Source organism: Ornithorhynchus anatinus, chromosome 2 (assembly GCF_004115215.2).
Source record: "Ornithorhynchus anatinus isolate Pmale09 chromosome 2, mOrnAna1.pri.v4, whole genome shotgun sequence".
NCBI classification, from domain to species: Eukaryota; Metazoa; Chordata; class Mammalia; order Monotremata; family Ornithorhynchidae; genus Ornithorhynchus; species Ornithorhynchus anatinus.
The window spans coordinates 75,942,971-75,959,030 of NC_041729.1; the positions used below are offsets into that span (position 1 = coordinate 75,942,971).

The 16,060-nt window shown below is 42.8% G+C and overlaps 1 protein-coding gene across 5 annotated transcripts in view; it reads right to left on the minus strand.

Annotated features, from left to right (window-relative positions):
* The window catches only part of ESR1 (estrogen receptor 1), a 276,758-nt gene continuing 260,698 nt past the window's right edge, over window positions 1-16,060 (minus strand). For all 5 annotated transcript variants that reach the window (XM_029057453.2, XM_039911144.1, XM_029057452.2 and 2 more), the window contains exons 8-9: window positions 10,836-11,019; window positions 1-4,382 (exon numbers count right to left, since the gene is read on the minus strand). In XM_029057453.2, the coding sequence (XP_028913286.1) occupies window positions 4,154-4,382; window positions 10,836-11,019 (413 nt within the window). In that variant the 3' untranslated portion in view covers window positions 1-4,153. The remainder of the gene's footprint in view (window positions 4,383-10,835; window positions 11,020-16,060) is intronic.

Genomic DNA, 16,060 nt, shown 5'->3' on the forward strand with positions numbered 1-16,060 from the left:
TACATTCTGCTCAATTGTTTATTTGAACACCAAATAAGCTGAGAGAATCTTGTACAAGTTCTCAGGTATCCCACCAGATTTTTTTTCTTCTGAAAGGTGCAAAAGAGGTTTACATATGTGTTTCATTTAACAAAGCAAAGCTTCAACGAAACAAAATCACAGACCAGTAAGCGGCATCAGCAAAAAAGCAGGATAATCTAGCAAACATAGCATGGCATTTTTTGAGCCTCATACCATAAAACAAAGGCTCTATACTGAAAGGATATGCAGTACACAAAAAGCATCATTGTAAGCAGTGGTCATACAAGAACTGGCATAAAGTCACTTGTGAATTCAAGTCTCTGTGACCAATGCCCTCTCTTCATTCTTAGAGGGACACGGAAAGAGGCATCTATTTCACAGAATGGACTGCGGATTTCCACGCTACCTGTTGGGCAGCACAGACACATTCACTATGGATTTGGAGACATGGCTGCATTTGTGTATTTTAAAAGTTCAGGCACATTTGGATGCAAAAAAGATAGTAGAATTTTTTTTTAATCTCTGAAGGACAGTGCAAAATCGAAGTGCCATAATAAGAGGCAGCAGTCACGTAGAAAGTAATCTTTATGACTTAAAAAGAGCCCACACTTTTAATTAAAACATAAAGATGAAAAGATGACTATAGAAAGAGAAGAAAGTTGCAGTAATGGAAAGAAGGATTTTTGGTACCCACAATTTAATTCATTGGACTCCAGCCAAAGGTGGGATATATTTTCGTTGAATTTTAGCAAAGAAATTTGTGCAGTGAGATCTGGTTCCAATCCCAAGGTGTTACTGAAGAATTTAAGCTTTAATATGAACAAATATTCCTTTCAAAATTGTTCTTTGCATAATGCAAATTTTCTTTTGCCCAGCATATTTAACCCTGCTGATAGGTCTCACTCCCCATAGGGAGTCTGGCAGATGATTCAATTAGAAAAATTATTTTTAAAGGCAGCCAAACTAGGAATTAGAACTGGATGTTAATTTTACAAATAATCTTTAAATCAACAAATTCGTCAAATGAATAACAACCCCAACTGCAGCACATCCTTTCTCCATAAACAGAAGTAGTAGTTATATTTTTGAATTTCAAATTGAATTAAAAATAAGTGCTTTCTTCTCCCAGCTCCTCTAGCACAAGAAATTGTACATTGTTACAAATGTTAGAAAGTGGTCTAGGGAAATCAAATTAAAGACTTTTTGCCGAGCAGGAGCTGGCACAAGCATTTGTTTTTTGGTGCCCTGTAGTCACATTGTATCTCACTGTAGCTACCCTACTAGTCTGATCATTAGCTCTTTGCTGTGCCAGAAGCCAGCCCTGCTCTTCCTCAGTTAGCAGGCCCCCTAAAACATCTCAATAAAACCCAATTTTCCTAAATCAATTTCTATGTTAATTGAACAAGTGATAGTGTATGTGGTATCCTGTGCTAATGACTCCAATCAAGAACCCTAGAGCAAATTCCATACACTTTTTCAATTAAAATGCATTGAGCTCTTGGAGAGTGCTCAATTATTGCTCTGTTCAGAAGCAAATCAACTAGATCAGCACTTCAAATTTTTCAGTAAATTCAAAGAAATGAATTTTTAAAAAATTATCATAAATCTTATCTTTCACTTGCTAAATCTCCCTTCCCTATCCCACCCTAAAAAAAATGAATCAAGGAGTTAACCAGAGTGTATCTCACAATTCGTAAGGACTTTCAGCTGGCAAACTTACTCCTGAGTTGCTCCCTCAAACAAGAATACATTTCTGATATTGAGAGATGTTAAACAGCTCAACCTATCTTCTCTTCCCATTGCTTCAAGCATGCTGGGATCTTTAAATGAATACGAACTCTTTGGATAAAGCAAATTCCTCTGTTCTATTTGTTTGGATTCTGCTGGTATTACATTGCCTATAGTCCTTGGGGAGTTATGCTCTTCGAAAAGAAAATCCAGTACAAACATTAAAAACAATCTACTGTCCCCATTACTAACTGCCCACAAGTATCTGTACTAATGTTTTGGTTAAAGCATAATTAGCTGCCCTGAATATTCTTCCTGCCCAGGTATATTCTCTGCTACAGGATATTGTCTTGCTTCCAGTATCCAAAAGACAGTTAGAGAAGTGCTGTTTTGTCTACTGTGACTAGAAAAGTTGATATGAAATGTGATCATGTAATGTAACAATCACAAAGTCCTAGGCATCAGTGACTGCATATGTGATAAGGTAGCTTCAAAGCATATAAACATTAAATATTTTGTTGGTTGGCTTAGCAGGTTAATCCAGGCAACCACAATCTATAACAGAATTGCTACATTCAATTGTCCAATAAGCGAGCAATGCACTTTAAAAAGAAATTACCACTATATAAGGTGCTTTTTAAACAACAACAAAAATCATCTAGACAAATTAGTGATGCAAACAAATAAAATGGAGCTCAAAGGTAAATGCAGATATATCAGAAAACATCTTTTTTTCTCTCAAATATTCCACTTTTTTATGACCACGTGCAATGGCTTTCTCTAAAGAATTGAACTCTTCTCAGCCCAGCCATGATGCCACATCAGTAAAAAGCTTCCTTGGCTTCTGTCCTTACCCTCTAACAGCCAAATCACCTGTTTCCTTTTGAATTCTAGACAAGCAGAAGAACCATAAAGGCATTTAGCTATCTCAGATTTCATGGTAGATGAACTCTAGCCTTTATTTCTGTGCAGCCTACTGGCACAAAAACAGAATCCCTCTGGGTGCCCTGTAGCAGGATGAGCGTGTCTTGCTTGGCTTTTGTGAGAGGTTTTCCTGAGGCCGGCTTCAAGGGGCCTGAAGCTTACTGAACGAAAGGTGCAAGGTACAAGACTTTCACAACCCAGACAGGACAGACCCTGGGAGAATAAACCCCAATTTTGGGGGGAAGGAGGGGAGTGCTCCATGAGCAGAGGCAGGAACAATGGATCCCCCACTGGGCCTGCCCCAGTACGGACCTGGAGCATATGGGTAAACTTGCTCACAGGGCAACCTTTTTGGAACTCTGGGGACCACCACAGGTGGAGTAGACAAATTCCATACTTGATTTTGCTACTTAGCTAATATTTCCTTCATTTCTCTATCCTGCATAATGCTTAGGGCAAATTTGCTTCCATGATGGTCAGCTAGAGATTCCTGGACCAAAAGTTCCTACCTTACTTCTGGGACCCTTTACTCTCTGTGGAAATCTTGCTGACCTTGAAAAGGCAACTCTGCCGCAGGGAATCTTCTTCATGTGGATGTGGAACTCAGGAAGCCAATCTCTGCCAATGTCACCACAAGTTATTAGGAGAATTGGGTCTGGTTAAAAATGAGACAGTCCATTGTCAATTGAGATCGGAACGTGTATGAGTGATCCACCAGTCTCAGAACTGTCATATGTTGAAGGGCAGTCGCACATGCATAGGTAGACAGGAGATTATGTCCATGTGCCCTGTAGATTCCCTTTAAAACAATGATTGCAATGATGCAGTTCTCAGTAAACTTAGGATGCAATACATTAGGTCTACATGGCTTTGTCAAGTAGGATAAATGTATATGACAATGTATCTTGTATCCTTAAAGTGGAAATCTAGAGGAACAGACAGTGACTATTTTACTAAGATTATTCAGTACAGCAAGTGCTTTCTAATATGACATAAATTACTATAGGAATAGAAGAAGTTAAAATTTACACATGGCAGCTGTTTTGCTTTCCCTTTTGGCTTGTAGGTTCCACTCAGAGCCAGTTCAATAAAACAGCTCTGCACCTGATCCTAGAATAGGGCTTGAACAAATTGTGAAAGCCAAGTGTCAGGTGAGGCCAAAATATTTGAGTTTCACACAGAAGGGGCTACCTGTTGACTCATCCTAATTAATGCTGTAAAGGGGGTGAAAAAAAAAGAAAAGCCATTGCAAAATTCAAATTAATTTAGCCCTGAAATCCCTTTTGGCTATCTGCAACGATGGCACCTCTGCCATTAAAAATTTTAGCAAGAAAATTAATGAATACTCAGAGAAGAAATCACTGGTGATCGATGCATATTGGAGTGTGTTCATGTGATGTAATTCAGCTAAAGTGATGCATGAACTAGGAAGTAAGCGGCTGGGATTCTCAGGATCTTGCAAACTGGTAAAAGTGAATTTTCATATTGTGGTGGGGAAATTCTCATCTTCCCTAGTTATGTAATAAGACTGCAAGGAATGGGACGAAGTGGATGCGGTGGCCAACTGGTTCTGGGTCTCCTCTTCCATCGGAGCGTTGCTCCTGCCTGGGGCGTGTAACCGGTGGGCGTCCAGCATCTCCAGGAGCAGGTCATACAGAGGGACCACATTCTTGCACTTCATGCTGTACAGATGCTCCATGCCCTTATTACTATGGGATTGAAGAGAGAAAAAAATCAGCACCTTCGGACACAATCCCATCCCAGTCAATCTTTTTGATCAAGTGCTTGCTGTGTGCAGAGTTCTGTACTAAGCACTTGAGAGGGTACAGTATAAAAGACACATTCCCTGCCCACAGCGAGCTTATAGTCTAGAGGGGGAGACAGACATTAATGTAAATAAATTACAGATACAGACATAAGTGCTGTCGGGCTGGGAGGGGAATGAATAAGAGAGGCAAGTCAGGAGAAGAGAATGGGAGAAGAGGAAAGGAGGGCTTAGGGAAGGGCTCTTGGAGGAGATGTGCTTTCAATAATGCTACCAAGAAGGGGGGAGTAATTGTGGGATAGGAGGAAGAAGGGTGTTCCAGGCCAGAGGCAGGACATGGGCAGCAAGAGAAATGAGATTGAGGTACAGTGATATGGTTAGTATTAAAGGAGCAAAATGTGCAGGCTGGGTTGTAGTAGGAGAGTAGTAAGGTGAGGTAGGAGCAGGCAAGGTGACTGAGTGCTGTAAACCCAAGAGTGAGAAGTTTCTCTCTGATGTGGAGGTGGATGGGCAACCACCGGAGGTTCTTGAGTGGTGGGAAAACATGGCCAGAATGTTTTTGTAGAAAAATGATCTGGGTAGCAGAGTGAACTATGGACTGGAGTGGGGAGAAGAGAGGATGCTGGGAGGTGAGCAAGAAGGCTGATACAGTAATCAAGGCAGGAAAAGATAAGTGACTGGATTAACATGGTAGCAGTTTCAATGAAAAGGAATGGGCAGATGTTAGCAACATTGTGAAGGTTGAACTGACAGGATCTAGTTATGGATTGAATACATAGCTTGAATGAGCGAGTAGAGTCAAGGATAATGCCAAGGTTATGGGCTTGTGAGACAGGAAGGAAGGTGGTGCTATCTACAGTGATGGGAAAGCATGGGGAGGACAGCGTTTGGGTGAGAAGACAAGTAGCTCTGCTTTAGACATGTTAAGTTTGAGGTGATGGGAGGATATCCAGATAGAGATGCCTTGAAGGCAAGAGGAAATGTGAGAGGGAGAGAGATCAGGGATGGAGATTTGGCTATCATCCGCATAGAGGTGGTAGTTGAAGCCATGGGAGTAAATGAGTTCTCCAAGGGAGTGGGTGTAGATGGAGAATAGAAGGGGATCCAGAACTGAAGCTTGGGGGATACCCACAGTTAGGGTGGGAGGTAGAGGAGATGCCCATGAAAGGGACTGAGAATGAGTGGCCAGAGAGATAGGAATAGAACCAGGAGAAGACAGTGTTAGTGAAGCCTAGGTTACATAATGTTTCCAGGAGAAAGGGGTGGTTGACAGTGCCGAAGGCAGCTGAGTGATCGAGGAGGATTAGGATGGAGTAGAGCCCAGCCTCAGTGTTGCAATAATTCTCCAGACTGGCCACCATACCGCAGCCATAAGATGAGGAAACTCCAGTGAACACCCAACCAGTAGTTTATGCTATAGATGATAATGATAATAATAATAATAATGGTATTTGTTAAGCACTTACTATGTGCCAAGCCATTCATTAAAAACTGGGGTAGATACAAAATAATCAAGTCCCACATTGGGCTCACAGTCTAAGTTGGAAGGCGAACTGGTATTGAATCCCTATTTTGCAGATGAGAGAACTCGGGGACAGAGAAATTAAGTGACTTGCCCAAAGTCATACAGCAGGTAAGTAGCAGAGGCAGGATTAGAACCCAGGTCCACTGACTCCCCAGCCCATGCACTTTCCACTAGGCCATGCTGCTATGCATGGAGCTTTTGTTTTCTTGCTCCTCACACTCCAGCAGCCACCAGATAAGGCAGTTGTTCTTCCTGGTACCTAAGTCTAAAAGCAATTAGCTAGTTTTGACAAATAACTTTCTTCCACTGCATGGATGCTTTCTCTACTACAATAAATGAGTAGCATTGATTTCTGGAATTGGGAGTTGAGATTACCAGCCTAAAATTAAACGACATAAACACTCAGAGGGGACCGAATGTCATAAGGGACTTCTGCAGAAAAAATCTGCATTTTCAGAAGAGGAAAAATCAGCCTGTGCATGGAAAATAAGAATTTTCCACTGCTGAGCGAGAAGTCACTGACTACACAAATTGCTCATAGTTCATCCACTATCCAGACTAAAAAATGAATTTTATATGGACTAAAGCTGCTGGGCCTGCATGATGGGTCAGAGACTAGGGGCCATGAAATGGCCCCCACCTATCGCCCTCTCTGCAGCCTCTCTGGGTACCAGTCTCTGCATCCTCAGTGGCACATTTTTTGCTGTGGGAGCATGTGAGCTGAAGGATGACAATTATTGGGAGAAAGTGGCAACTTGAGCCTCTAGCCAGCCATATCTGGGGAACATTGGCTAAGTGCATGGGACCCAGAGCTACCAAGCATTTTGGCAGCTTGAGATACTGGCACTACCCACTCTGATCACTGTCTCCGGGGACTCCAGCCTGCCTGCTCTTCATTTCACAGATGCTGGGATGGGGGGGATGTGGAGAGCCTGTGGGGGATGATAATAACAATAATAATAATAATAATGGTACGAGTTAAGCACTTACTATGTGCCACGAACTATTCTGAGCAATGGGGTAGATGCAAGGTAATCAGGGTGGAAACAGTCCTTGTCCCACAGGGGGCTCACACTCTCACTCCCCATTTTACAGATGAGGTTACTGAGGCCCAGAGAAGTTAAGTGACTTGCCCAAGGTCACAGAGCAGACTTGTGGCAGAGCTGGGGTTAGAACCCAGGTCTTTCTGACTCCCAGGCCCATGCTACTGGGCACTCTCTCAACCTACCACAGGACTCAATTATTCTGACTGCCACCAGGTAATCTGAGAATATAGAGTAAATGGACATCATTAATTGGGGTAGGCATTGAGCATGGTGCAGCTGAAGGATGTAGCCACCCACATCTCGGGCACTGCTTCCATCAGAGAAGTTGGCAAGGGTGGCATTCACCATTTACCAGGTCTGGGGGCATCAGTTGTCCAATTGTAGATCACTCCCTAGATCTACACTGGGATAAACTTAGATACACTTAGAGAAGCAGCGTGGCTCAGTGGAAAGAGCACAGGCTTTGGAGTCAGAGGTCATGGGTTCGAATCCCAGCTCAGTGAATTGTCAGCTGTGTGACTTTGGGCAAGTCACTTAACTTCTCAGTGCCTCAGTTACCTCATCTGTAAAATGGGGATTAAGACTGTGAGCCCCACGTGGGACAACCTGATTCCCCTGTGTCTACCCCAGAGCTTAGAACAGTGCTTGGCACATAGTAAGCGCTTAACAAATACCAACATTATTATTATTATAAATGGGCTCAATGTAAGGCATAGGAGCAGCACAATCTTGCAGTTACTCCTGAGATTCGATGTATGGCTTGTCTGAAAGTTAGAGGTCTTAGACAGCCATTGTGGCTTCCAAAATGCAGTTTATCTGCCTTTTGCACTGCCTTCATAGCTTCTCCCTCGCAACTCCCACCACAGTGATCATTTCTTCTGGACTGTAAGCTCTTTGTGGGTGGGGAACATATCTTCCAACTCTATTATAATGTACTCTCCCAAGTGCTTAGTACAGAACTCTACCCACAGTAAGTGCCCAGAAAATATGACTGATTGGTTTGTAGTTTTTACAATGAAAAACATATAACGTTTTGATTGGCCTTGGTTTTAAGAAGTAACACAAAGGTTGAACTTAAAAGACTATGCACCCTCCTGGCCTAATTTCTTAGATCAGTTCTAAGGTTGTAGGAATACTGATATGCCATATTTGCTTGCAATAATTGCCCCACTTTTTTGCAGAATTTTTACAACCCAAAAGACAGCAGAGGGATTACTAGCAGGGAATTAAACATTTAAGGGGAGCAGAAGGAAATAAAAGGGGGGTGAGAAAGAAAGGCAAAAAGATTGAAACTACCTCTCTTCTATCTCACTTGCCAAATTTTGCATCTAAGAAGCTCTCAATGAATTGCAGTAATCCCCCCCTTCCTTCTCTTCCTATTATAACATTAATCAATCATATTTATTGAGGGCTTACTGTGTGCAGAGCACTGTGCTAAGCAATTGGGAGAATACAATATGACAAAGTTGGTAGACACATTCCCTGCCCACAAGGAGCTTAGACAGCCTAGTGGGAGAGACAGATATTAAACTAGACTAGGGATAAGGAATAGAGCTAAAAATACTTAAAAACACCTCTCAAAAACTAAACTTCTGTTCTCTATTTTCTTCCATCTTTCTACCCTGACTCACATTTCAAGAAAGAAAACTTGATGTCCCAAATCTGTATCCCAGTGTTCTGACTCAAGTCTTCTTCTTACTGACACACACCATTCTCACTGTTTACAAAATAAGCTTTTTTCCCTCCTCAAAAATTGAGGGTGGGATTGCATGATAAAATCAGTTATGCAATTAAATGTAGTATATGCATTTAGAGCCACAAAATGCAGCATTCCCAACATAAGCAGAATCAATTTGCAAGTTTTCTCATAAATATTGGGTGTGATCAAGTGAAGGTGAAATTAGCCCATTCTCTGCAGGGGTTATTTCCCCATATTGCAAATGGATTTGGATGAGAAAATTAAGCTTGAGGTCAGAATAGTACATGTTTCGAACCCTAGCCAAAATGTAAAAGAGAGAATGCTTTTCTCTACATTCGTTCATTCAATAGTATTTATTGAGCACTTACTGTATGAAAAGCACTGTAGTAAGCACTAGGGAGAGTACAATATAACAACAAACAGACACACTCCCCGCCCAATCACTGCCTCATCCCAAATGGAGTCAATATAATAGAAAGTCCTTGATCGCCCCTAACCCATAGAGGCTTTTGGTAGATGACAAATGTAAAAAAATCTAAAGCAGATGATGTTCTCCATGATCCCTTAACTTCCACTTATTTATCTGGGCTCTGCTGTAGCATCCACCTATCACCCTGCTGTATCACCTTTCACCCTCCTACTGCTGTCTAAAATCTTCAAACAAATTGTAAACACCTTTCACCTTCACTTCCTCTCTTCTGACTTACTTTTTGACATGCTACTATCTGGTTTCCATCTCCCTTCATTCCCCAAGGTCTCCCAAGGCTGACCTTTGCTAAATCCAACGGATTCTACTCTATCTAATCATCCTCAAACTCCCAGCTCCCTTCAACATTATAGACCAGACCCTCATCCTGGAAATACTATCCTTGGTATTACTGACACAATTCTCTCACGGTTCTGCTCCTTCCTTTCTAACTGAGGGACATTTAACTGAGGGTCCTTGGATCACCTTCCACTCTCAGTTTACACTCACTCCCTTGGGAAGTTGGGGATTTTAGGATTTCAATTTTGTCAACAAAGTCAGAAGTGTGAGGTGGGATTGATGCATTTGGGAAGAGTTGATGGGGGCCAGGGGCATACACAAGTCTGAGAGTGGAAAATTAGCATTGCTAAGTGGAAAAAGGGACAGGGTTTTCACTGGTGAGGATGATGTTGAAGTGGCAAAGTCAGCCTGGTGCCTTGGATCACTGCCAGCAATGATCCCAAAGAACTGATGTTTATTTTACAAAGGTACCCGCCCATAATATTTCCTAGAGAGAGTTCCTCAAGAGTTGACTTTTCCAAGGAAAGTAGTCTTTTTTCTTCCCTATCCTTTCCTCCACAAAACACACTCGGGCCTTTTCTCCACCAGGAAATTTACTCGGACCATATTGTGCCACTCTGCATTGGCTGGACCATATTGTTGGCACTCCTGGCCATATGACAGTCTCCAGTACTGGGCGAAAGAGAGTTCCAGCCCAGTATAGTGCCCCATCAGGATCACTCCAACCATGGAAGGAGATATGGTCCTCAGATCCCCTTGAGGTAGATCAAGTGGAAGATTTCTGAATTAAGAGTTGGAAGTCTTCTGGCATTGCACTTTGTATTTTGCCAGTAGAAGTCTATCAACTCCTAGAAGGGTTGCCGACCAACAGAGAAGCATCATGGCCAAATGGAACAAACACAGGTCTAGGAGTCAGAGAATCTGAGTTCTAATCCTGGCTCTACCACGTGCTTACTGTGAGACCTTGAATAAGTCACTTAACTTTTCTGTGCCTCAGTTTTCTCCTCTGTAAAATGGGGATTAAGTTTTACTCCCTCCTCCTCCTCCGAGTGTGAGCCCCAGATGGGAAAGGGACAGTGTCCGGCCAGCTTATCTTGCATTTACCCCAGTGTTTAGTATAGTGCTTGGCACATTGTAAGCACTTAGATACATAGATGCTATTTTTGTTATTATTGTTAATATAGACCTCAGCAAGAAACACAGTTACATAAGCAGCAATTTAAATGGGGGTTTATGTAGTTCTCCCATGTTGCAATGGAGCACTGCTATTACTGGCAACTCCGCTGGAATTGATTTTACTTTCATGCCCAATGTGAATACCAAAGGAAATAACTCAAACAGATGGTGGTCTATTCTCTCACCTCATGTGCCTGATGTGGGAGAGGATAAGCAGGAGCTGAGCCAGGCGTCTATGTTGTTGCTGTAGAGAGAGACCAGCTTTGGCCATCAGGTGAATCAGAGTGTCTGTGATTTTGTCCAGAACACGGTGAATATGGTCCTTCTCTTCCAGAGACTTTAAGGTGCTGGAAAGAAATGTATACACACCTGGATGTTGAGGGAAAAAACACACAGAGAGTGAAACTGTGGAAACTCAAGGCACTGTAAAATGAAGGGTAAATAAATGTCTTTCCTTAAGGAATAGAGAGGCTCTACAGACTGTTTGAAACCAAACACCTCTGTTGATGGCTCCTGCCAAGCATTTAGTCTAAAAGCTGGGCCCACCCTAACAAGTTACTTCCAACTCTCAGTGAGGCCCAGTTCACACCCAACATTCCAATCAAGAAAGCTGCTTTGCTATGCTTTACTCACCCAAACATCCTCATCTCAATTGCTCCCAAGAAGCAATGGGTAACCATTGAAACTTTCTGATAAGAGCAGAGGTTTGTGCAGAATACCATTTTAGAAAAATGACCTGAGCTGTAGAGCTAGGCATGTGCTGGAGGGGGAAACCCTGGTAACTGGAGGCTGATGGGGAATAAGTTCTCCAAGGGAGTGGGTGTAGATGCAGACTAGAAGGGGTCCAGAACTGAGCCTTGAGGGACTCCCGTAGTTAGGGAGTGGGAAGCAGAGGAGCAACCTGTGAAAATAACCGAGACTGAGTGGCCAAAGACATAGGAGAAGAAACGAGAGGACTATGTCAGTGAAACCAGAGCTTGGATGGATGAGGATGTTGGGGGTGCTCTGAAGGAATGACAGGGATGGGCTGATTTGAGGGAGAGGACTGAGGGGACATGGTAGGTTCAGAGAAGTTTGAGGAAAATGGACATTAAATCCTCCTCCCTCAGATTAAAATCTATTTGGGACAGGGACTAGGTCCCACCTGATTATCTTATATTTACTCCAGTGCTTAAGGATGGTCCTTGACATATAATAATAATAATTATGGTATTTGCTAAGCGCTTACTATGTGCCAGGCACTGCACTAAGCACTGAGGTGGATACAAACAAATCAGGTTGGACATAGTCCCTATCCCACATGGGGCTCACAGTTTCAATCCCCATTTTACAGACCAGGTAACTGAGGCACAGAGAAGTGAACTGACTTGCCCATGGGCACACAGCAGACAAGGGACAGAGCCGGGATTAGAACCCATGACCTTGTGACTCCCAGCCCTGTGCTCTATCCATAAGGCCATGCTGCTTTTCATAGTAAGTGCCAACAAAAAAGACCATTTTTTTAAAAAAAGCAAGAAAATGGTCAAGGTAAATCAGGGACAATGAGATCACTGATTATCTCAGATAATGCAGTGAGAGGAAACCAGACTGTGGAGGGAGAAAAAAGGAGTTGGAGGAGAGGGAGTGGATGTATCCAACCTATTCAAGAAATTTGGACAGAAATGGGAGCAGGGAGATTAGCAGTAGGTGTAGAGTTGGATGGGATCCAGAGAAGATGTATTTAGTATAGAGAAGACATGTTTGATGTGAGGAGAGAAGAAGCCATCAGAGAACTAGTGGCTGAGGAAGGCAGTCATGGCAGGTCAGAGGAGGTGGGGGTCAGAGGCCTTTAATCAATCAGTATGCAGGAGGCACTATACTTGGGAGAATAATAATAATAATAATGTTGGTCTTCGTTAAGCACTTACTATGTGCACAGCACTGTTCTAAGCGCTGGGGTAGACACAGGGTAATTAGGTTGTCCCACATGTGGGGCTCACAGTCTGAATCCCCATTGTGCAGATGAGGTAACTGAGGCACAAATAAGTTAAGTGACTTGCCCACAGTCACATAGCTGACAAGTGGCAGATCCGGGATTCAAACCCATGACCTCTGACTCCCAAGCCCGGGCTCTTTCCACTGAGCCACGGAGAATACAATCAAGTAAATACATATGATCCCTGCCCTCAAAGAATTTATAATCTAACAGAGGACACAGACATTAACGCTTACAGTTAAAACGAAGAAGGAAAAGAAGTTAGTTCCCATGGGGTACAGGGTCTGTGTCTCACCTGATTATCTTATATTTACTCTAGCACTTACTACCTTGCTTTGCACAGAGTAAGCACTTAAATACCATCATTATTATCATTGGGTTTGTGCTGTGTACATAACCATTACAGACAGTTTTGAGTACATACACCAGTGTTTAGGTATACAGAGAAAAGAGGTAGATTTCAAAAAGCCAGTGGGCAAAATCCCCTTGAGATATGGCTGAAAAAGACGAGAGAGAGGATTTACTCTCCCACATGCCCCAAGAAGATTTCCCCAATTCATAAAAACTGGTAACCAAAACAGAAATCAATGTTCTAGCTTCGACCTGGCCCTCAGTGACAAGTGGGATCAAATTGAGGGTCACAGCTAATGGCTTTATGAGAGAAGTGACTCTGTCACTTGCAAGGCAGACAATGACTACTCCCCAGAGGAGTTTTCAGAAGCAGAACAAAGATACTTTGCCTAAAATCACCTACACTGCCAGTGGCTACATCGGATTAGCCAAAGAGAATACAGTACCTGCAGCCATAGGAGTGTAATGTTAGCATCTGATGAGTTCAAATGGGAAACTTACAGAAGCAGCATGTGCTAATAGAAAAAGCCTGGACCTAAGTTCTAATTCTGGGTCTGCCAATTGCTTGTTGTGTGTTCTTGGGCAAGTCAAAACTTCTCTGTGCCTCAGTTACCTCATCTATAAAATGGGAATTAAATCCTCTTGAACTTATCTGTGCCTCAGTTGTCATCTCCACCCCAGTTTAGACTGTGAGTCCCATGGGAGTGTGTCCCATTTGATAAGCTTGTATCTATCCCAGAGCTTAGAACAGTACTTGACATATAGTAAGTACTTAAACACCATAAAAATACAGAGTCCAATAAAGCCTGATCAGGAGAAATAAGAGTTGTTACAAGTATTTTTCCTTCAGCCCATTTGTTTATTCAAGAGTGACATTTCCATCACCTGCCCACCAGATCTCCACATACCCATAAATCCCCTCATTAAAAATAATAGTTGTGGCCTTTGTAAAGTGCTTACTCTGTGCCACTGTACTAACTACTGTGATAGGTACAAGATAATCAGGTCAGACCCAATCCCTATCCCCAGTGGGGTTCGCAGTCTAAGCAGGAAAAAGAACAGATACTAAGTCTTCATTTTACAGATGAGGAAACTGAGGCAGAGAGGTGAAGCCATTTGATCAAGGTCACAACAGGCAAGTGGCAGAAGTGGGATTAGAAGGCAATCAAGCAATTGTCTTTATTGAGCGCTTACTGTGTGCAGGGCACTGTACTAAGCGCTTGGGAGAGTACAACACAACAATATAACAGGCACATTCTTTGCCTACAATGATTTTACAGTCTAGAGGGGAAGATGCCTGGTTGCCCAGGCCCATGCTCTTTTCACTTGGCCAACTGCTTCTCTGGTTTAAAGCTAGCAGACTTTTTTCCTGGCATCCACAGAATTGCAGAATCTTGGAGGTAAGAGGTGGCGGGGGGCTAATGGCCACATAGAAATGTTGCTGCAAAACTCTGACCAGGAAATGAGTGAACCTTCAGATAGGAATTCATAGTAAACAAGCACAGTGTAATTACCCAGAATGGAAAATGGCTGAGGAAAAATATCTCTTTGGCACTTTCATACCACGAGTGGCCAGAATCTTAGTCTACATGTACTGAGACAGAACAATTTGGTTTTAGGTATATAAAGTTCCTTTAAACCAGGCTCAGATAACGCAAGCAGCATGGCCCAGTGGATGGAGCATGGGCCTGGGAATCAGAAGGACCTGGGTTCTAATTCTGACTCCAACACTTCTTTGCTGTGTGACCTTGGGCAACTCACTTCACTTCTTTGTGCCTCAATTACCTTATCTGTAAAATGGGGATTAAGGCTCCATGTCCCATGGGGGACATGGACTGTGTCTTACCTGATTACCTTGTGTCTACCCTAGTGCTAATTACAGTACCTGGTGTATAGTAGGTGCTTAACAAGTGTCATAAAGAAAAAAAACCCCAAGAAGTTGTTCTTAACCCTGATTTCTAGGTAGGGAAATTTCAGCAAAGAATGGTGATTTTCTGAGTTTCTCTTTGGGAGCTTGTTGAAGAGCCCAGGTATTGGTTAAACAATCAGACTAGTCCATCAGGAAGCTTAATCGGTACTTGGTGAGCTTCAGGCTAGCCAAGCCCTTTCTAGAGGTAATGGAAAGGGTGAGAACCGAAGTACTAGCCCTTGAGTTTCACTTCCACTCCTTCCTCTTTCCACTGTGATACAACTTAGAAAGTCACAAATCTCAGCTCGCCTGCCCCAGCCAATTCCATCCATCAGAAACTACTCCAGAATTGGTTTGCCCTTCTGGGTGGAAGTAGCCTGTCCCTAATTCACCCATGTGACCAACCTTATCTTTCTACTTAATTAAAACACACTATGTATTTGCTTCATGGCTGATATTTAACTGTGAAGCCCAGTCTTCACAATCCAAAGAAGATGGCAGCCAAGCTGCTGGCAGTTGCTGCCTCTCTGTGTCTGCCCAGCCCTGGAGCACTTTGAAGTGTGTGGGATGTTACTTGCTCCACATTATTGAGGGCCACGGTTTCAAAATGCATCCTTTCAGTAGTTGTGCAAGACTTGGGATTGGTATACAGACAGTAGCAGGAGTGTTCTCTTGCGCAAATGAAGCTCCACCTTCAGTGGCAGAGCTCTGCTGATGAAAAAACTGTTATTGTGTGAAGATGGATTTTTAGAGGTAGATTAATTTCTCAACTCAGACTCATGAAAAGGTCTGTTCAGAGTCCCAGTGCTTGCCTTATAAACTCGTACTTGTCAGCAGATGCTTCCACGCACAACAAACGCTCGAGAAATGAAATACACCATGCTCACGCATTTTGAAATATGGATTGAGGACAGCAGCTTTCATCTTTTCATGTGTTCCCACATTATATGATTACTGCTTATAGATTGATGTCTTTCCCACGGCTGTTCAAAAAAATAAAAACCACTAAACTCATGAGTTCTGCAGGTACTCTGGCAGCTGCTACACCAGAGAGAAAAATAAGGTTGCCAGTAATTTCCATGCTTCGTTTGTTTTCTGCCACTCTGGATCATCAAACAGTACCTCCAGGAGCCCGAGTGCCAGCTCTCACACCATGAAAGGTCTTGTGAAATAGT